Source organism: Vigna unguiculata, chromosome 5 (genome assembly GCF_004118075.2).
Source record: "Vigna unguiculata cultivar IT97K-499-35 chromosome 5, ASM411807v1, whole genome shotgun sequence".
NCBI classification, from domain to species: Eukaryota; Viridiplantae; Streptophyta; class Magnoliopsida; order Fabales; family Fabaceae; genus Vigna; species Vigna unguiculata.
The window spans coordinates 13,557,553-13,579,443 of record NC_040283.1 but is presented as its reverse complement, the minus strand read 5'-3'; the positions used below and the strand labels follow the sequence as shown (position 1 = coordinate 13,579,443).

General features: G+C 28.4%; 2 protein-coding genes across 2 annotated transcripts; one reads left to right on the top strand and one right to left on the bottom strand.

The window, feature by feature from the left end:
• Positions 1 to 7,175: 7,175 nt before the first annotated feature.
• LOC114185912 (embryo-specific protein ATS3A-like) lies at positions 7,176 to 9,973 on the bottom strand. Its single transcript, XM_028073863.1, has 2 exons — positions 9,859 to 9,973; positions 7,176 to 7,839 (listed from the first exon to the last, which is right to left on the bottom strand). Exons 1-2 carry the CDS (start codon positions 9,961 to 9,963, stop codon positions 7,378 to 7,380), a joined length of 567 nt encoding a protein of 188 aa, XP_027929664.1. The 5' UTR covers positions 9,964 to 9,973; the 3' UTR covers positions 7,176 to 7,377.
• Positions 9,974 to 11,736: 1,763 nt separating this feature from the next.
• Positions 11,737 to 14,370, top strand: LOC114184005 (laccase-17-like). Its single transcript, XM_028071231.1, has 6 exons — positions 11,737 to 11,934; positions 12,064 to 12,215; positions 12,311 to 12,555; positions 12,657 to 12,785; positions 12,894 to 13,868; positions 14,016 to 14,370. Exons 1-6 carry the CDS (start codon positions 11,821 to 11,823, stop codon positions 14,144 to 14,146), a joined length of 1,746 nt encoding a protein of 581 aa, XP_027927032.1. The 5' UTR covers positions 11,737 to 11,820; the 3' UTR covers positions 14,147 to 14,370.
• The last annotated feature ends 7,521 nt before the right edge of the window (positions 14,371 to 21,891 follow it).

The window sequence follows — 21,891 nt, the reverse complement described above, 5'->3', positions numbered from 1 at the left end:
CCTTCATGACCTTTGTGAAAAGTGGGCATAAATTTTAGCTCCATTTGTATAGTGATTTGATGTTACAATGCAATGCAACTGAACTATGAACATTATAACCTTGTGGACCATGGAAAAGACATTATACTTTTTATTCATTCAAGAACCTTCTTTGGCTAAATAATGCTCTCGTATTTCTACATATTCATTTCAACCAACACAATCCAATACCAATTAGTCCTTTTAAATCATAGTTCGTTTCACATGCAATAAAAACAATATATAGGAGAATTCATTAATTGATTGTTTGGTATGAGCTTTATTTTATCCACCCAACAACTTATATAAATTAAGGACATGAAAAGTTTGGTTTGTTTTTTATTGAAAGTTTAATTATATTTATATATAAAACATTATTAAACTTGAAAATGGGTTGATGATTCTCATAAAGGCATTAAGTACCAACATGTATCAAAAATATCAATGATGTATGCACCACCACCCTTTGCCTCTGTAAAAGTATTGGTGAACTTAATTATAGCCATTAATTTGTATTTGCACTAATATACATTTTTTAATCATTATTATGAAAGTCAACAGACTATTGGCCAATAGTTTTCTACTCTACCTCTAATCGAATCATTTGCTATTTATTAATTGGCTAATCGGTTCATTTCTTAGTTATTAAAAAAAATACTTCTTTTATTTTGGCAGATGAAACCATATATTAAAAATTACTTCATAGCTAAATTAATAATATTATTGACTTTTATAATAATGATTTTATAAGTTATATCTTTGATCGATAACAATCCAAAACAAATTTATATTGTCAAATACGACTATGCATGAAAAGGGTGGTTTTTATTTTTTAATTTATTGAAATGGGTATTTTTTTTCTTTTTACGAAAATGAGTAAATCGTGTTTGGAATGATGACTTTAAAATAAAAAAGAATATCAAAGTCGTGTTTGAAATCACAAGTTTTAAATGGAGAATATTAAGGTGAAATATCAAACGAAGCAAAGTGAATGAAATAACATATTATATAAAAGTGAAATAACAAAGATAAAAATTTTTGATGGTGTATTATATTTTAGAAGAGTATTATTGTAATTGAATTTTTTATTAATTATTTTGAATATTTTACTTTGATTAATAAATGTACGTAAATATTGTGTAAAGGGTAAAAAAATTCATTGTTCAAGGTTTAGTTAAGTTTAACTTGGTCCCATAATATTGTTTTTTTATTTCTACGTTTAAAGAATGTGCGAAGTTGAGATTAATATATAAGTGATAAAAGGCATTTTTCGTTTTATATTAACCACAACATTATTTTATATTAATAAAAACTTCACATTTCTTAACACACAAAAAAATAACATAATACGATAAAATAATAATCATATACATATTTAATAAAAAATTAAATAACAAATATTTAATTGAAAAACATTTTTTTAAATATTCAATAGAAAGTGCACCTGATCGGAATTGTTTTAGTATGAAACCAAACGATCTCAAAAATCTTGTATTGATCCTCCTTCCACATACATATGGGTCGGGATGTGACCGATCTTCTCTACAGACAGATGAGCTTGGATGACGTGGCATGTTACCCATACAGAAAGTAAATTAATATAATACTGACTCAATTGAAAATATATATAAAAAGAAACTTAAAAAAATATAATACATTATAAAAAAATAACTAATTTTAGTGATTAAAAATAATTAGTCATTTATAGTGACCAATTTAGATATCAATTTATAAATTAAAAATTATTGATAACTAAAATTGTTTTTGTTATGAATTAATATTTAATTTGGTTACTAAACATTAGATACCAAAGTTTTGACTACGAAAGAAATTAGTTTATAAAAGGAATTTTCTTATGAGAGGTGAATTGGTTAAAAAATGATCCTTAAAAATTTCAAAGAAAATTTTGCTTAAAAAACTAAGAAATTTATATGTAACTAATCTTACAATGAAAATCCTATAACATTATTATTTTTCTTTGTTCAATTTTAAGCACTTATTTTCCCAACAAGATATAACGTATCACGCTTTAATAATATCTTTCTCATAAAATAGCAAGGACTTTTTTTGAAACGTACTAAATGCATGTCATGAATAAGAGAGATTTTTTTAAAAGAGGTTTAAGCTACGGAATAATATAATAAATTACGTTTAAATATAATCGATTATTATATTTTTAGTATAACTAAATATTTTGAATCAACATAATCGATTATTATTAAATATAATTGATTACTTATGAATTGAGATTTTTTTTAATGAATATATAACATAAATGATTATTTTTTGAAATAATTAATTATTTATGAAACGTGTGAAATTCATATTTTGACCAAATTAATTTATCATTTTTTAACATAATTAATTATTTTTCAACAAAATCGATTATCGATTATTATGTTCAGAAACGTGAGATTGATTAATGTTTTATATTTTAAAAATGAGCCATCAGCGATGCGAGAGGTACAAACATCATAAAAATTATCATGAAATTAATACATCATACTTTGCCAACAAAATATGGTACTTTGATTAATTTGTTACAAAATATGTGATTTTTTTAAGTTGTTTTCTATAAAAAAAAATTCTCACAAACCAAAATTCGCTTTCAATATGTAGTCATCTCCACTAATTCAATAACAAATTTTCACTAAAAAAATATATACTAAAAGTTGAAATTCACATTGCAAGTAAATAAATATTGAACACTACCACTAATAATTTCTACCACACAGAAAAGGGAAATTGTCGACTTTCTTCAATTGTTAGTATGGTAAATAACTCATAATAAGTAAATAGCTATAACATTTAATAGGTATTAATTTTATATTATAGTAAATATTAATAAACAAATGAGGATGTTCATAAAATTTAAAATATATTTACCTAATGCTAATAATATGTAATGAAGTATGAACATTTACATTAGAAAATCTCAACGAAAACATACATATTTATATTATTCAATTGGCTTAAATATACATTCAGTTCCTATTTTTGTTGATTTTATTCAATTTGGTCCCTATTTTTGTTTTATATTCAATTAAATCATCATTTCCGTCAAATTGTTGTTAATTTGGTCTTTTCACTAAAGGTGTTTAAATAGTTAACATTTTTTAACAGTACATGCCACGTGTCAGCTCCTAATTTTTTTGATTTTTTTTTTATCTTTTTTAATTTTTTTTAATTTTTTTTAATTTCAAAACAAGTGTCCACGTGTCAAGTCACAATTGTGCCACGTGTCAATACTAGTACCACGTATCAGTTTGTAGTTGTATTATTTATTTTTGTTTAATTTAGTCTCGATATTCGATATTTTTGTTCAATTCAGTCCCTATATTCGTTATTTTATTTAATTTAGTCCCAAATTTTGTTAAAATGAAACCATTAAATTTTTAAAATTGACATTATTATTAGATATTTTTTAAATTTAATTATAAATTATAATATTTAATTATTAATTGAATATAATTCTTAGATTCAATTGTTAAATAGAATATAATTATTTAAATATTATTAAAATATATATTAACATTTGTAAAATTCACATTTAAATTTAAAATATTTAACATTTTTATTGCATTTTAGATATTAAAATCTAAAATATTTTATATGTAAATGTTAATTTTATAAATATTAGTTTATTTTTATAAAATATTTTTATATATCAATTTTAAAAATATTTTAGAATATAAATATTAGAAAAAAAATTATATTCTTATAATATTTTAAATAATTATATTCTATTTAGCAATTAAATATAAGAATTTATTCAATTTATAATTAATTTAATAATTTATAATTGAATTTAAAAAATAATAAATTCAAAGGTCAATTTTAGAAAAAATATTAATATAATTTGTATAAAAGATATTAAATTTAGTGTCAATTTGAAAGGGACAAAATTGATTTATTTTAACAAAAATTGGGACTAAATTGAACAAAAATAACGAATTTTGGGATTAATTTGAAAAAAAAAATAATACTACCACAAACTAACATGTGGTACTAGCATTAACATGTGGCACAACTGTAATTTGACACGTAGACCATTTTTTTGAAATTAAAAAAATTTAAAAAAAAAATAAAAAAAATTAAAAAAACCAGGAGATGACATGTGACATGTACTGTTCAAAAACGTTAACTATTTAAACACCGTTAGTGAAAATGATCAAATTGACCACAATTTGACAAAAAATGAGAACCTAATTGAATATAAAACGAAAATAGGGACCAAATTAAATAAAATCAACAAAAATAAGCCTACTCAATTTTGTTTTGAAACTACCATCCAACATCTTTTCCAAATATAATTTATTTTAAAAATACCTAATCAAATAACGTATTATAGACTATATATATATATATACTTAAAATATTATTTAGAAATACTTTTAACATATAATTAAATAAATGATGTAAAATCTGTCTCATAAATTACTCCCACACCAGTTTCTAAAATAATTCTCTGTAATGCCATGTAATAATTGTGTTGTAGAAAAAAATGAGGATATGTACGGTTAATTTTAGAATATGTTTTTGTTTTTCTAACTTTCGATAAAGATCAAGATTAATTTTGTTTTGAAATTTTGTTCAATATAATCTTTCAATTTTATAAAAGTATAAATTCAGTTAATTTAACTAAATTTTATTAAGTTTTTCCAATATTTTAAACGTGTTTTATGACAATATTTGAGTTATTTACACCGTTTGACACATTTCTGTCTTAATGTTAATTAAGAAATACGTTTAAAATGTAAAATAAACTTAACAATTTTTTGCTAAAAGGACTAATTCCATATACTTCTGAAGTTGATAAATTAAATTGAGTCAAAATTTCAAACATGAACCAATTTTAATTTTCACTAAAAGTTAAATATCAAAACAATATTTAACCCTGAATTTTATAAGTCACAATTATCAAGAATAAAAAGTGAAAAAAATCAATGGAAGAATTATTTAATAAAAATGAATAATAAAAATATATGACAAAAGTGGAACGACAAAAGTGGAAAGAAAAATGGAAATCTTTTATTTATATATATATATATATATATATATATATATATATATATATATATATATATAAAAGAAAGAGGATTTTCTGTTTTGTATTCACATAATTTTTTTTCAATTTTACTTTTAATTATTATTTTATAAATAACTTATTTTTAACCATTATTTTATTTTTTTTTTGTTTTTTAATCATTATTTTAAAAACATCTTTTAAATATATTTTTTATTTTTCTAATTTTACATTTAACAATTATTTTAAAATTAACTATTTTAAAAATAAATATTATTAATTTTAACGCAAATCTCTATAAAAATTAAAAAAATACAAATATACAACCATGCCAACACATGTATTTTCACCGGTAAATAATAATAAGAATGTAAAAATGAATGTTTAAATTTAATATGCAAAAGGTTTTAAACAATTTGGACTATGACCCACACCATATATGAATGTTTAAATTTAAGTTGTTACTTTCTTCCATGAATAGCTGCTCCCAAATCTCCCTTACTTCATCTTCTTCCGGTTGTGAGTAGGTTGCGGATCATATAATCTAAAATGTATTATCATATAATTTGGAATATGCTTTCAGATTCGGAATCACATTTCATATTGTACATTTTGAAAAATATGTTTGTGTTTTGGAATGTTCAATCCAGATTATCTTACTAGATACCAAAATATATTTCGAAGGTTCAATTTAAAATACAAACTTATAAAATGTTTCAGAATATTTAATTTAAAATATTTTAATCAGGTAACAGATTTTAAATTACGTAATCCGTAACCTACTTAAAATCTTCAAACGCCACACACACTCACTCCCACAGGAATAAGGATAAGAAAGGGAAGTTTATGAGTGACGCGGTTCAACAAAGAAAGTGACAAGATTAACTTCTCATAAATTTATAAGGGTAAAATTGAAATAGAAAAATTTGAGGGAGTGCAGGAAGGAAACATTGAGGTGCAGGAAGAAGGGGCAGCACAAATTTGGGTTGTTATGACCCATTTTAACATAGTCCAATCTGGATTATATTTTCGTCTGTCTCTTTTAACAACTTGGAATTGAAAAAAAAAAACCACAATTCGAAATATTTAAGGATCATTTTACACACTACGAGAAAAAAAAAAACAAAATCAATAATATCAATTATAGGATTGAAAATAAAGGCAGTCAAAGAATTAGAAAAGCGGTGAAAAGTTGGTAAAAAACTTTTTATAATAGTTGGGTTAAAATATTTCTATTTTTCCCTTAAATTACAACATATAAAGTAGAGTTATTATGCTTAGCTATTTGATATAACAATTTTGGACTTATAAGTTGTGGTCGGTAAAGTTAAGCTTGATTTTACGTCTAATTACACTATAAGAAAATATTTCAATAACAATCAATTTTAGTGATCAAAAGTTATTAGTCATTATAATAACCAATTTAAATACCAATTTACAAAATAAAAGTTATTAGTTACTAAATAGTTACTATTATGAATAAAAAATTATAATTGATCTCTACATTGTTTTCTAAAATTTAACTACCAAGATTTTAACTATTAAAGAAAATTGGTCACTAAACATTAGCTACTAAGGTTTTTTCTACTAGAAGAATTGATTTTTAAATGAGCATCTAGCTAATTAGTGACCAATTTAGCGACTAATTATAATTTTTATTCATAATAATAACTATTTTAGTAATAAATAGTTTTTTATTTTGTAAATTGGTATCTAAATTGATCACTATGGTGACTAATAACATTTAGTCACTAAAATTGGATTTTAATGAAACAATTGCTTGTTGTGTTAGAAACAATTTGTTTTAATTTTGTTGGTCTAACTCAAACATTTTATTTAAATTATTCCGTCACAAAGAACTCCTTTTCTGACCTCTAATACTTAAATATGGACTTTACAAATTTCAAGATGTTAACTAATTAGTAAATAGATTAAAAAAGTTTGTTAATTTTGAATTCTTAATATTTTTCTATAAACTAATTAATAACATCTGAATAACATATTCAATAGACTTCCAAAAATTGAGCACACAAGAAACATTAAGGAAACCCAGACAACAAATGAATTTGATTTTCAAATAACTTTAAGAATTCAACACATTAAACTAAAATTCATTTAGTGAAAAAAAAAATAAAAAACAAAAAACATTTCCTTTACATTATCTAATTTATTACGTTATTTACCAGTAAGGTAAGGTACATTTTACAATATTGCTATACATTTACACTTTACTTTAAAGACACTATTGAGTTAGTTTATACATAAATAAGAACCGATTTTTCTTTTTTCACTTAGTCAAAAGAAAGATCGAAAATGAAATTACATGACTAAACTCATGGAGTGTTGACATAGACCTTGGTCTTCTTCTTGAGTCCAAAGGGTGTAACCTCACTGTCACACACATCAGAGCCATGCCAGACATGTCTAGGCACAAATCTTCTGAAATAGAAGTAATTAGAGTTGAGATGAGAGCCTTCAAGAACCTGAATATGAGCAAAACCTGGTCTCCAATCATCGTTTCCTATGAGCTTGAGGTACAAGTAACAAATGGGGGACTCAACACATGGTGCTGTGACCTCAAATTGGTCCACCATACATGCTTGGAATGGTTTCCTTGGGATGTCATCAAGAACCACAGGATACAAAGGGTCAACTTTCCTTAAGTGCTTGGAGTTTAGGTGCCTCACCAATATGCCATTGGAGTTTGTGTCACCAAACCTTAGACTCACAAGGTTTGAGGTTTCAGCTCCCCATGTGCACGTGGTTTCTATAGTGATCACATAGGTGCAATTTTTCTGCATTGTGCATACACACGTTTAATTAATCAGTTAGAAAATGAAAATAATGGAAGTAGAAACAACATAATATGTACATGATAATACCTAAAGAGAAAAATACATATGTTGAAGGAAAATTTACCATACTAGTGTAATTTTGCATTAAAATTATGGGGAGTTGAGAAAATTTTAAAGTTTTACACATATAGGTATGTTGTGTTTCCGCAACATAACCTAAAAAGAAGTTGTGTTATGAAAATACAACTTTAGACTATACAAAGTGAAATCATGTCAACACGATTTTTATATGAATGAACAAGTTGTATAAGTCAAATATAACTTTGATTAATCTTAATTCTTTTTTTTATTGAACTAAAATTGTTAAATTTGCAAAACTACGGTTCAAATCAAAATATATTAAAATTGTGTTACTTATAGAACATTTTAATTCAAATCAAAATACACTCGTTAAATACTATCTAAAGTCATGTTTGCATAACACATTTTTTCAACAATAAAGTCATGTAATACAAGTTCAACTTACTCATACACATAAAATTTTATAATTTTGCACATTTTAGCAATTTTAGTGCAAAATTACACTAGTATAACAATTTTGTCCATGTCATGTATAAACAAGAATTAGGACACATGTCATCACTCTCTTTTGGAATTATGTTTTGACTTAATTCAGTTATACAAAGTAGATTTGATAGTTTTTCTTATAAGCAAAGAAAAAGATTTATTTATGAAAAACGAAAGAAGTACCTGAATCCATATACATAAAGACAAAAGTTAGAGTTATATACAATGGTTATGCTTTAAAAGTATGCTTACAGAAATAAATAGAAGAATTCTTCATATTTTTATATACCTATAAGCATGATTCGAAATAGCATAATCAATCATTAAACTATTATTTGATGTTTTCTCTCTAAAATTGACATTGTTTCTATATGCCAAGATTCACCAAACAGTTGCAAACCAAACAACTGTTCAAAGAACTTTCTTAATGTTTTCTAAACCTGTTAAATTCTTTTAAACCTGCTAGGAATGAAAAGTTAGAAAAGAAAAGACTTTTGTATGATGTATTCTTTTGTAAAAATGACAGAAAAATGATATAGGATTTTTCTAACCAAATGTCTCAAATTTCTTACTTTTAGGAAAATATGTAGATTTGATCATCTTTACCTAAACAACTACTTTTTAAAGTAAAATATTATATTAAAATAATAATAATTAATATAAATAAAATATTACTCAATAAAATAATAATTTATGTCGTTTTTGTAATTTAAGTATAAGAGAAAAATGAAATGTAAGAAAGTGAAAGGAATTGTACCTTAGTTGGTGACATGTCAAATCTTGTTACTATATAAAATTAAGTACGATAAATTTTAGTCGTAAATGAAAAACAACTAACCGATGAAGTTATATTGCAGTGATTTTATAATCACATTTAGTTAACATGCTTAAAAATGAAGGTTTAAATTACATCTAATTATAATAAATTAATTAAATAATATTTTAATATTTGAAATAAATCATCTGAAGTAAAATATATCATTCTTTTATAGTTTGTTAAAATGTAAAGCGTAAAATTCATGTTAATTAATATTATGAAATAGTAAATTGATCTAAAGAAAAAATGATACTTTAAATTTGATTTTGTATCTAAAGATTTTAAAATTAAATAAAAAATAAAAATTGAATTAATACTATTTAAAAAGAGTTATACGTATGCCTTTAACGGGGATGGCAATAGCTCTTGAAAAAAAAAAACTCTCTATTTAAAGAAAGAGAATTCAAAATTATAATATAGAATGGAACAAAGTAAGAAAATTGTAAAGGAGTTTAACTATGATCAAATAATAAACCTATTACTTTAATTTTGTAAGAATTAATGTTTTCAAGATATGAGCATATATATATATATATATATATATATATATATATATATATATATATATATATCCTAGTAAACAACAAAAGTTATAATATTGTTAAAAACAAAAAGAAAAAGACATTTTTGGTTACCTTAAGTTCTGGTGCTTCTAGACTCTCACCACCAGCAACAAGAACATGCAGAAGTACACAACAGAAAATAAATTGTCCTCCAATGATCTTCATCAACATCCCCATTTTTAATCTTCGAAGCACAATGCACTTATTCATCTTAACATGGAATATATAAGACATTCTGCATTTTTATTCTTAGCTTGATCCATTCATAAAGTGCATATTCCTAAATCTTTAAAATGTCATAGCTCAATATATATGTGTTCTGATATTTTATTGAAAAATGTTCCTTTAATTTTACTTATGCTTCCTCACCTTCACCAGAGCTAATTTTTTCTTCATTAACGAAAAGTATCTCTGACTAATCTTAGGTTAAAGCTAGATTCCGTCACCTTTTAGTTACTTCATTAGGAGGCAACCAAGTCATGTTTATATTCCCTGTTCGACTTTAACTCTTTTACTACGAAGCCTTCATGGTTTCCAACCATGTAATTTATGCTAAAACAGTATAAATATATCGATTAATGCTAACAAACCTTGATTAGATTATGGAAAAAATTTCTTAGTTTAAAATTCACTTCTAATGATAATACTAAAAGCTCTATTTTATGTAGTGTGGAGATGAACATCAGAACTCTGCATATTAATGAAGGAGAATGCGGTGCCGTACATTATCAATTATACTTTCCTTGGTAAAATCTAAAAACTGAAAAGCCATTCATCCACTGACACAACAATCTCGTATCTTCAACTAAACTCATCATGCAGAAATATATACTAAAACGTAAATTTGATGAACAAGAAAGGCTTAATTTAATGAATCATGCAAACAGAACCATTTGATTTGAACAATGTATTGTGTACGTATGCTTCGAACACAAGAAGATAGGTTGCGTGATAAAGATAGCAGTTAAGGCAACGTAAATGTTCAATTTGGTTAATTATATATCATTTCAACCATGTTATTTCTACATCTAAACCGGTGCACCTTACCTTACACCTACCATTTTGGAGAAAATAGAGGACACAGTTATAGTGGGGACACTGAGGGTGGTTGAATTTTGTATTTTTTATCTTCTTAAAGTGATAGGTGTGTGTGTAGGGGTTGAAGTGTGTAGAAATGAAAAAAATAGTTGTATCTTGTTTTTCTAAGATTACGACTTAACATGCTTTCTTGAAAGGGAGCTAAGTTCATTGTGGTTTCCTTGCTGTGGCATGCATGTTATCTGTCAAAGAATGTGGTAAACAACGAGGATACAGTGACTACTTGATAGGATCTTCTTATCAGTTACTTTGGCTCCAAGAACATTGGTTGTGGGAGTTACATCTCACCAAAACTTCTCAAGCTTTTTCTGCGGATAATGAAGCTCTAATGTCGGTGGCTTTTGAGGTTTCAAACTGGTTTAAAACTGTGGTAAAAAGAGTCCTTTCAAATTGATTTGGAGATGTCAGATAAGGGATATATACGGATAAACATAGCCTTAATTCAAAAAACGACTAGGAAACTGAAGTTAAGAATTGCATGATGAACTAAAAAGTTTACAATATACTTTTCCTTCATGTGCTATGATTTTGCTGATTTCACCTTTTTACTTTTTCTATCATGATAAAAAGTATACAAACCAGTTCCTTTTTACTTGAACATACTTGACTTGAATATGTCACTTTTAATACACTATGTTCTCAATGAGTTCTGAAAGATCGGTGTCAATGGTTTGTCTTCTACAAGAATTCAAATGGACAAGTGAAATAGATTGTCTTGGACACCACTCTAGAGTTGTTCTAACAACTGATCTCATTAAAAAAATGAAAAACAGCACACTTGAAGATCTTATGAAGACTTTACAAATTGCAACAACCACAAGCTATCATTCTATAAATGACCTACCAATGAGTTCTACATCATCCACAGTTCATATACACAAAAAACAGTGTGTAAAGTTTACATTTTCTGTTTTGCACTCTCGAGAACAAAGAAACATGGGTGCTCCTTCTCTACAATCATTTGCATTACCAGCAATGTTGTTTCTCTTCTCATTGATCATAATCCCTCAGCATGCAGAAGGGGGCATTACCAGACACTACCATTTTGATGTACATTCGAAAGGCCTTAAGCTACCTTACGTTTTCAAAAGCAAAAGTCATTTGAAGTTAACATTCTTTTTGGCATACTTTTCCCGTTATGTGTGGTTTGTATCTCATAATTACTTATTTTTTATGTAGATAAAGTACCAGAATGTTTCGAGACTGTGCCACACAAAGAGCATGGTCACAGTGAATGGTCTGTTTCCTGGGCCCCGCATAGTTGCTAGGGAGGGTGATCGTCTTCTTATCAAAGTGGTTAACCATGTTCAGAACAACATCTCCATCCATTGGTAAAATCATTTTGCTTTGGAAAACTTAGTTAAGAAGAGATTGAACGTATTACATTAAATGGTTTATAAGTTGAACTTGATTACATTCCAAATAGGCATGGCATTCGACAACTTAGATCAGGGTGGGCTGATGGACCTGCCTACGTGACTCAATGCCCCATTCAAACAGGCCAAAGCTATGTCTATAATTTCACCATTGTTGGTCAGAGAGGCACTCTCTTTTGGCATGCTCACATTTCATGGCTAAGATCAACTGTGTATGGTCCTCTCATCATTCTACCTAAGCATGGAGTTCCATATCCTTTTACCAAACCTTACAAGGAAGTTCCCATTATCTTTGGTAATAATGCACATGTGATTGTGACATCACCATAATGTTCCTATAATACCTGCATGTACTTAAGAATGAAGCTAACATTGACATGTAACAAACATTTTCAGGAGAATGGTGGAATGCAGATCCAGAAGCAGTCATAACACAAGCATTGCAAACAGGTGGAGGACCAAATGTGTCTGATGCCTACACCATTAATGGACTTCCAGGGCCACTCTATAACTGTTCTTCAAAAGGTATGAGTACTTAATAGTGGTAAAATTTCAAGATTATCAACAGTACTACTTTACCATATCCCTTCTTGAGAGGTGAATATTCTGAATGAAAATATTGGTCTTTTTCAGATACGTTGAAGCTAAAGGTGAAGGCAGGGAAGACATACCTTCTCCGGTTGATCAATGCTGCACTCAATGACGAACTCTTCTTCAGCATTGCAAATCACACTCTCACAGTAGTTGACGTAGATGCAATCTATGTTAAGCCATTTGACACTGACACCATTCTCATTGCTCCTGGACAAACCACCAATGTTCTTCTCAAAACCAAATCCAAATACCCCAATGCCACATTCTTCATGAGTGCCAGACCATATGCCACTGGCCAGGGCACTTTTGACAACTCAACTGTTGCTGGGATCCTTGAATATGAAGTTCCACCTCACTCTCTTCACTCCACAAATTCACTCAAGAACCTTTCACTCTTCAAACCTATTCTCCCTGCACTCAACGACACTTCTTTTGCCACAAAATTCTCCAACAAACTCCGTAGCTTGGCAAGCCCTCAGTTTCCTGCAAATGTTCCCCAGAAAGTAGATAAGCAGTTTTTCTTCACAGTTGGCCTTGGCACCACTCCCTGCCAGAAGAACCAAACTTGTCAAGGACCCACCAATGCAACAAAATTTGCAGCATCAGTGAATAATGTGTCTTTCACACTCCCAACCACTGCTCTTCTTCAAGCACACTTCTTTGGGCAATCCAATGGGGTTTACACCCCTGACTTTCCAACCAAACCACTGTTTCCATTCAACTATACAGGCACCCCACCAAACAACACCATGGTGAGCAATGGAACAAAGGTGGTGGTTCTTCCCTTCAACACCAGTGTAGAGCTCGTGATGCAGGACACCAGCATTCTCGGTGCTGAGAGTCACCCTCTCCATTTGCATGGCTTTAACTTCTTTGTTGTTGGTCAAGGTTTTGGGAACTTTGACCCAAATAAGGACCCAAAAAACTTCAATCTTGTTGATCCCGTTGAGAGAAACACAGTTGGTGTCCCTTCCGGTGGATGGGTTGCCATCAGATTCTTAGCAGATAATCCAGGTAAGTGGTGTTATTCCCTTCCTTAATGTGTGATTCACACAAAACTATACAAAAAGTTACTGGATGTAACACAGACATAAAATGAATACTCCAACATAATATAAGAATACTAAGATGTTTTTATTTTTAATAATGCGTGCATTGCAGGGGTATGGTTCATGCATTGCCATCTTGAAGTGCACACGAGCTGGGGTCTAAAGATGGCATGGATAGTGTTGGATGGAAAACTTCCAAATCAGAAGCTGCTTCCCCCACCGGCTGATCTTCCAAAGTGTTAAATACTTCATGTCATAGCTTTCTGAATGTTTTTGGTGTTTCCTTTATATCTTTTTCTCCTTCAAATGGCCCTTTTTGTGATTCTTCATGGGCTAACTCACGGTCATTAGTTCCATTTTTTTTTTCTTGTTCGGAGATGAGGTTAAAGTGTGGAAAGAGTATTAGGTGTGCCCACAATAACAAATTTGCTCTCAACATTGTAATATTCTTTCATTTCAATCAGGAATCTAAGTTTTTAATCCTACGAGGTACAAAAACTCACTATTATATTTAATATTTGATAATAACTATCAAATATAATTTATTTAGAGACTATTATAATATTTGCGTAAAAATTATTTAATTATATTATTAGAAATGATTAAATAATCTTATATATTATTAAAGAAATCCTGTACATTGTCAAATGACCTAATTCCTTAGAAATACTTCATTGTATTAACTCAATTATCGTACGTGTAATTTATTATGTATATAAACCTAATTAAGAAACTAGCTAGTACGACAATTGTTGTGAGAAATTAAAATTAAATAAGCTGGCAACATCAATTTTGAACAGATTTAATTAGAATATACTTTTATTTATATATAATAATAATTTAAATGTGAGTTTAAATTTCATATTAAATAAAAATGAACAAAATTAAACAAGAAAATAGAATCATAAAAGTCATTATCTTGAAATTTTAAATTGATGTTAATTTCTATGTGAAATGGATTGAAATCAATATATACATATAATATAATATAATATAATATAATATAATATAATATAATATAATATAATATAATATAATTTCATGATCTACCTATTCTAAAACCCCATACTAAAGTAAAAACATTACACATAATTTCATGATCTACCTATTCTAAAACCCCATACATCATTGCTACGACTTAATACTTGAACATCCTCTTGTCACTTGAGTTTCATTTACTCTAGTTTCATTCACCGTAGAGGAGAAATATATATAGTTTAGATCTCTCGCTCAAACCTTCAAAAAAAGTTACCAAAAAGATGCAAATTTTCAATTTTTTCCACCCATCTATCTAACCAAAAGAAAAAAAAAATCTTTAAAGGATTATGTTCATATAATAAACAGTGAAACATATAGATTTTTTATAATAACGAAAGAAGATGGGCATTTTATGGCTAAAATGAAAAGGAAAAAATGAATTTGTTATCAAAATTAGCAGCGGACCTTAATAGGTCTATAGGGGCCTCGGCCCCCCTTCCCCAAATTTTTCCACTCTTCATGAAAATTTTATAATATATTTTTATTATTTTAAAATAGGATATGAACAAGAAAAGTTAAAGATAAAATTCAAACAATTATAAAATTTAAAAACATGAACAAAGATGATAACATTTATTATGACTTTTTTATATACTTGCTATTAATTAAAAATTTGGTTATTAAGTTTCTAATATAATATTAAAAAAAGAACTAGTTGAAAAGTTCAATTTTACTATTTTATTGTAAATGCTCTCAATCATTTAAATTTGTAAAATTTATCGATCATATTTGAAATTATATCAATCTTTGATAATTAGAAAATACATAATAGAAATTTGTTTTTTCTATAATAATTATTACAACAAGATTGCAAAGTAAAATATGAGATAAATTTCTTGCATATCATATGATTATCAACATTGAAAGTTAAATAGTTAAAAATTTTAGATTTGATTTAATTATTGATAGACTCTATAATTTGAAAAAACAAAAAACAATCAATTATGTGTGTGTAAATAATAATTAATTTTAGTGACAAAAAAATATTTAAAGAACAATTTCTTTGATGGTCAAAATCTTAGTAGCTAATGTTAGTGACAAATTTAGAGACCAATTCATAATAGAAATTACTTAGTTACAAATTTAGAGATTAATTATAACTTTTTATTCATAATAAAAATTGTTTTAGTTACCAATAGTTTTTAGTTTCTAAATTAGTGATCAGTATAATGACTACTTATTTTTAGTCATTAAATTGTCATTATTTAAGATTTTTTTAGTGTGTGATTTCTTTTATAACTATATATTAAATTATATATTCAATTTTTTTATATTAATTATAATGATAAAATATATCAATTTTCTAATATATTATTTTGACTCTTCAAAATTAGTGCCGAAGATCCGTCGGCCATCAAAATGTCTATGCTAATAGGCCACGGTGTAAGAAATTGCCTAATAACACGACTTATAAAACTAAATCAAGACTATATAGCAATACAATCAAATTTATTTTCACTGTCAAAAGAGACGCCAATATAGACAACTCTATGAAACTAAATTAATATAACAAAAAATGGTCAAAATCCAAATTAATATAACACCCTTCACCCGTAAAAGTTAATATATAGATTTCTTCCATTATCATAGAAATATTCTTATAGGCATAAAACAATGATCTCCCCAAAGAAAAACAAACTGGTGTCTTCTAATTTCATCACACTTTTCACGTATAAATAGTTCACTTTATCAACATGGGCTTTGTTCAAGTGTTACTTTTATTTCTGTCAGATTATAATGTGATGTCCCACTTGGGTTTTGTAGGTGTGTTACTATTGTTATGGCCTCAAAACCAACCTATATTTTGAATTCAATAACACATTTTTTCGATACATACTTGTGCAACCTGCGATTCCAAAATTTGATGATTATTATGATCATCGGAATTTTCCTTTGTTCCAAAGAATGGGATCTACATAGTACGAGATTGACCAATATAGTCAGGCACGTCTGGGTTATTGGACCCGTCAGGACTGTTTGGCTCACTCAGACTGTTCTGGTTGTCGGGTCTGTTTAGTCGTTGGATCTGTTCGGTTGTCGGGTCTGTCCTATCGTCGAGCCCGTCTAAATCATTGAGTCTACCCGTTCGGATCGTCGAGCATGTCCGTTTTGTCCGGATTGACGGCTCGTTCGTCCCTTCCGAGTCGTCGAGTCCGTCTGACTTGTCTAGGTTGTCGGGCTCGTCTAACCTGTCTAGGCTGTATCGACGTCCGAGACGACCCGAGCTGACATCCTAGATGTGTCGACCCAAAGTTGAGGACAAAAAGTTTAATAATATATTTTAAAAAAGTAATATATTTTTTGTGTAGAAGAATAAAGTCCATGGGTTGGCCCTAACCCATAGGGCTTTTGTGGAGTTTTTGACCATGTGTGTGGACTTCTTTAAAGCAGAGCTTTTTTGTTCTGTGGGCTTTCTCGATCTTAGCCCACGTGGACCAGGGTCAAACCTTGTGGACTGCACCAAATTGACACCTCTAATTATATGGCTTGATTATGAAATTTTGGACACAATACTTAATACAATACATATAAAAACATTTAGGATTCAATCATACAAAATTTCTAAGATTTATTAAGTTTGCATTGTTTCTTTTCTTTATTGTCCATGAAGGAAGGAAGAAAGCTCCAATAATTAAATGGTGGAGCTTCTGAATCATCTTGAGCCACATGCGCTTCAACATCATCTAAGACCTTTTTCTGCTTCCCTCTTCCATGCCAATAATCTGCTACATAATGGCCCCATTTTCACAATTATAACACTGAATTTTCTTCATGTCAACATTCTTTCTTCCTCCTCTTCCTCTATTATTTCAAGATCCACGTCCACCCTGCACTTTCTGTTATGATTGCTCACCAGAACCTGATTCTTGGACTGAGGAATGAGCACCTCTACCAAATCTGCCACCACCTCTATTACTTGTTGATCTGGGCTTTTAAAGCCTGTTCTTCACCCTTTTTCTCTGAACTCCTTACTGAACGCTTCATCTCATGTGCTTTTTATGTGGCATGCAGCTCCTTTATTGACAGAGTCTTCAAATCTCTGCCACACTCTTCAATGGTTGTAACCATGTTATCAAATTTATCACTCAGAGTGCGTAGAACCTTTTCCACCACACTAATATCTGTGATAGCCTCCCCACAACTTTTAATCTGATTCACTAATAATTGCAGTCTATTAAAATAGTCTGCTACCTTTTCTGAATCTTCCATCCCAGCCAGCTCAAATTGCCTTCTTATACATTGCAGCCTTACTTTCTTGATTTTTTTAACACCACCGTGAGCCCTCTGCAAGATTTCCCAACATTCTTTTGCTGTCTTAGTCTTGACAATCTTTTCAAAATTCACTGGATCTACGCATTGATGCAAGAGACATCGAGCCTTGCAATCTTTCTTCTTATTTGCGGCTTCGTCCTTCTCCTTAGCACCCTCCGTGACAACCTCCCACAATTCTTGATAACCAAGAATGGCCTCCATTCTTATGACCCAATGATCATAATTCTTTCCATCAAGAATAGGTAAGTTTGAAAAGAAACCCATTACTATTACTAGCAGCCATGCCTGCAGCTTCTCTTCCCAGAATCGAACCTTGCTCTCGATACCACTGTTAAACCCGACCCACTTCTTTGGCCCAACTATCTTGTATGCCACGTGCTTGAAACTAAAGGTTCAAGCTACTGTCCAAAAACACGACACACTAACCTTCACCTTTTAGAAGCTACGCGAGAGAAAAACACCATTGTGCGCCTCTGTTGTTAGGGTTCAAAACCCAGTGCATTCCACAATCACGCACTCCCTTTTCCACCGTCACAGGTAAGTGCTTCACACTCCCCTCTCTCTATTTCTCACACGTATGACACACACAAACACTGATCTGAAATGAAACTGAGAATTATTTTTTATTCACTGTGGATGTGATACATATTTATTTGAATAACCTATGGGTTTATATATTTTAGTCATACTGATCAAAGAAGTAAATGTTTCTCAGTATGCTATACTTCCATGATTTTTAGGATTTATACATGTTACTAACTAATGGCATACAAATTCTTACGTCCTTCGGCAAGATAGTGAGTATGTAAAGTTGGTGTGTTAGAATAAAAGATTTCATTCATCTTTGATATGCCTATCCCACAGTGTTTTAGATCAATTATTATTTTTTATTTATAATAATGATTATTTTAGTAAACAATAATTTTTTATTTTATAAATTGGTATCTAAATTTATTATTATAGTAATTAATAATTTTAATCATTAAAATTGATTGTTAATGAGACATTTTCTTTATAATGTAACTTAGTTATAAGTAACTTAAGATTGCCAAATCTAGTAAGAAAGAAAAGAATGGGCTAGACTCTTTTTATAGTAAAGAAATATAAAGAATGTATTTTGATTTTAATGAAGTTAGAGAAACAAATATATTAAGAAAAATCTAACTATTGTATATATCATATATTAAAATGTGAAGTGATATGTTATTTATTTATTAACTTTTAAATAAAAAATTGAATGTTTTGTCTCTATAAACCTTTTATTGCATGTTAAATATTTGTATTCGCGGGGTAAATCATAGATCACTAGAAAGAAAGTGAATCTTTGATATGAAAGTTAAAATTACAAGTTTTAGTAGTTCAAAATCGTAACAAATAAAATTTTTGACGATTTATAAAATTGTCAGAATTACACATATGAAAAACAGTTTGTGATAAAAAAAAATTAATTGTCAATATTGTTGTTAGAAAAGAAAAAAAATTGTAGTAAAATCGCTATAAAATTGACTTTTATTTTATGAAATTTTTATAGTTAAAAACCATCATAGAATATACATGTTTTTTTTATTTTATGATATTTTATCATATTTTTAGAGTTAAAAACCATCATAGAATATACATGTTTTGATTGTTAAAAATCACTATAAAATATATCATATTTTAACAATTAAAAAACACAAAAGAATGCTTAAAATATTTTTAATTTTTTAAAATTCTAGAAATATTTATTATTTTTCATTCATATGATAACCAATATTTTAATTATCTATTTTATTTAAAATTATTCTTTATTTATTTATTTATTACAGAAAATATCCTACTTTTCACTTATCATCTGTACGATGATCAATAAATGAATATCATTGATCTTATATGCTACACTTAGATGATAATCAACAAACAGAAACAGAGAGTTCTGCTATTCTTGAATATCGTAATGGATGTTGGACAATTAAGAAATGAGTCTTCTTTCAAAGAATATCCGTCCCTAGTCCATACCCATGTCTGGAAAACTTCTAACATTGTTATCCTGATGATAAATTATCATAAACACAGTTACACTAACTCTAAATGATTTATGTCAAAGCAAATGGGAAAGAGAAAACGAACTATACATAAATCATTTTATACTATGTAATATGGTTAGTATTTATTTTACAATTCACAAGCGTGATAATTAGAACACGTAATGATTTATGTGATTTTTCGGCTATCTGCTTTGACATACAAGAAATTGAAGTGTACAGGATAGTAACTTCTAGCTCTCTCAAACAACAACTATGATAGTTTGAAATACATCTCATCAGAAATTACAAATTAAAAAGAGTTTAGCATTTATTGTAACAAAATTAGAAATCAAAAAGTTATTTTAACACACAAAAGAAAATCATGTAAAACATAACATTCATATGAAATTAAAGAGAGAGCATATTCGCTTAGGGAGGATTTGTTTATAATAAGTGACAAGAATAAATCTTATACAATTTAAATGTAGCGTAAAAGGTCACATTTGCTAATGGTTTAATCCTGACTATTTATGTTAGGTCCAATATTTTTTTCTCAAATAATAAAATACTATTTACTTTATATCATTCTTATATTTGTTTTAGTTTTCGGGACTGACAAAACTACAGAGAGGCACAGAGGATGTACCTGTGTCCACAAAAGTAACACTAGTACGGCAGGAAAAAGTTCTAAACATATGTGTGCACATAAACCATATCTTTGTGAAAGTGGTTTAAATTCAAAGTTCTCATATTGCAACTAGAAAGTGAGATTATGTTCGATACATTAATCACTTGCAGTTGGGAAGTGAAATCATGTCTCGTGAAGGGTTAAGAAAAACAATTATCAAATGTTTAAGATTTGCCATTAGATACACAATTTCTAAATGATCAATAGTGAACTTTTGAAATTTAATGAAGTTATAAAAGGTGTAAAAATATGTAATACTCTTATTGTCCAATTTACCAAATTCAACTACTCATTCAACGTAGGATATCATATGAAGTTTTCAGTACATCGTAAGTTGAATGAGTCATCTCTAAGTTATTAAAGGTTAAGCTCTGAATTTAGACAGTGCTATGCAAGATGTAGTATGAAATACACTTGGTAACAAATATGTACAAATAAAAACAACATTCACTGATAGAATTTTCAATATTTTATGAAAAATATCTTGTATTAAAATGCTAGTCATTAACCAGATCAATCTTTCAATATCTGTGAGCCACTTTGAAGAACTGATAAAAAAAATACATGTAACAAAAATCAATTAATTTCTCAATCGTTAATGGAGATTAAAAAGACAATTATAGATTATAAAAAATATGTACAACTTAAGTCTATCGTTAAAATTAGAGATAATAAAATGGGTCAAACCAACGGATCAATTCGTATAGAAAATAATGGATTAGATCAGAGTTTTTAACTAGTCAGCTTGTCACAAGCCACTTCGTTCGGTTCATGAACCTATCGGGCCAACCCGTACGTAAAGGCATGTCAACCCGCAGCCTGTTCTCAAATTGAAAAAAAATAATAATAATGTTATATATTTTCGTTAAGGATGACAAAATGGACCGAGCATGACAGACAGGCCCGCCAGTCCAACTCAAAAAGCACAGGCTAGGCTAAGAACTTCAACCCGCCAATCCGAGACATCCAGTATCAAGAAACCA

Coding starts and splice junctions, on each gene's coding strand:
- LOC114185912 (XM_028073863.1), bottom strand. CDS start 9,963: ATGGGGATGTTGATGAAGATCATTGGAGGACAATTTATTTTCTGTTGT. Junction 7,840..9,858: donor TAGAAGCACCAGAACTTAAG/GTAACCAAAAAT, acceptor TGCACAATGCAG/AAAAATTGCACCTATGTGAT.
- LOC114184005 (XM_028071231.1), top strand. CDS start 11,821: ATGGGTGCTCCTTCTCTACAATCATTTGCATTACCAGCAATGTTGTTT. Junction 11,935..12,063: donor CCAGACACTACCATTTTGAT/GTACATTCGAAA, acceptor TTTTTTATGTAG/ATAAAGTACCAGAATGTTTC. Junction 12,216..12,310: donor AACAACATCTCCATCCATTG/GTAAAATCATTT, acceptor CATTCCAAATAG/GCATGGCATTCGACAACTTA.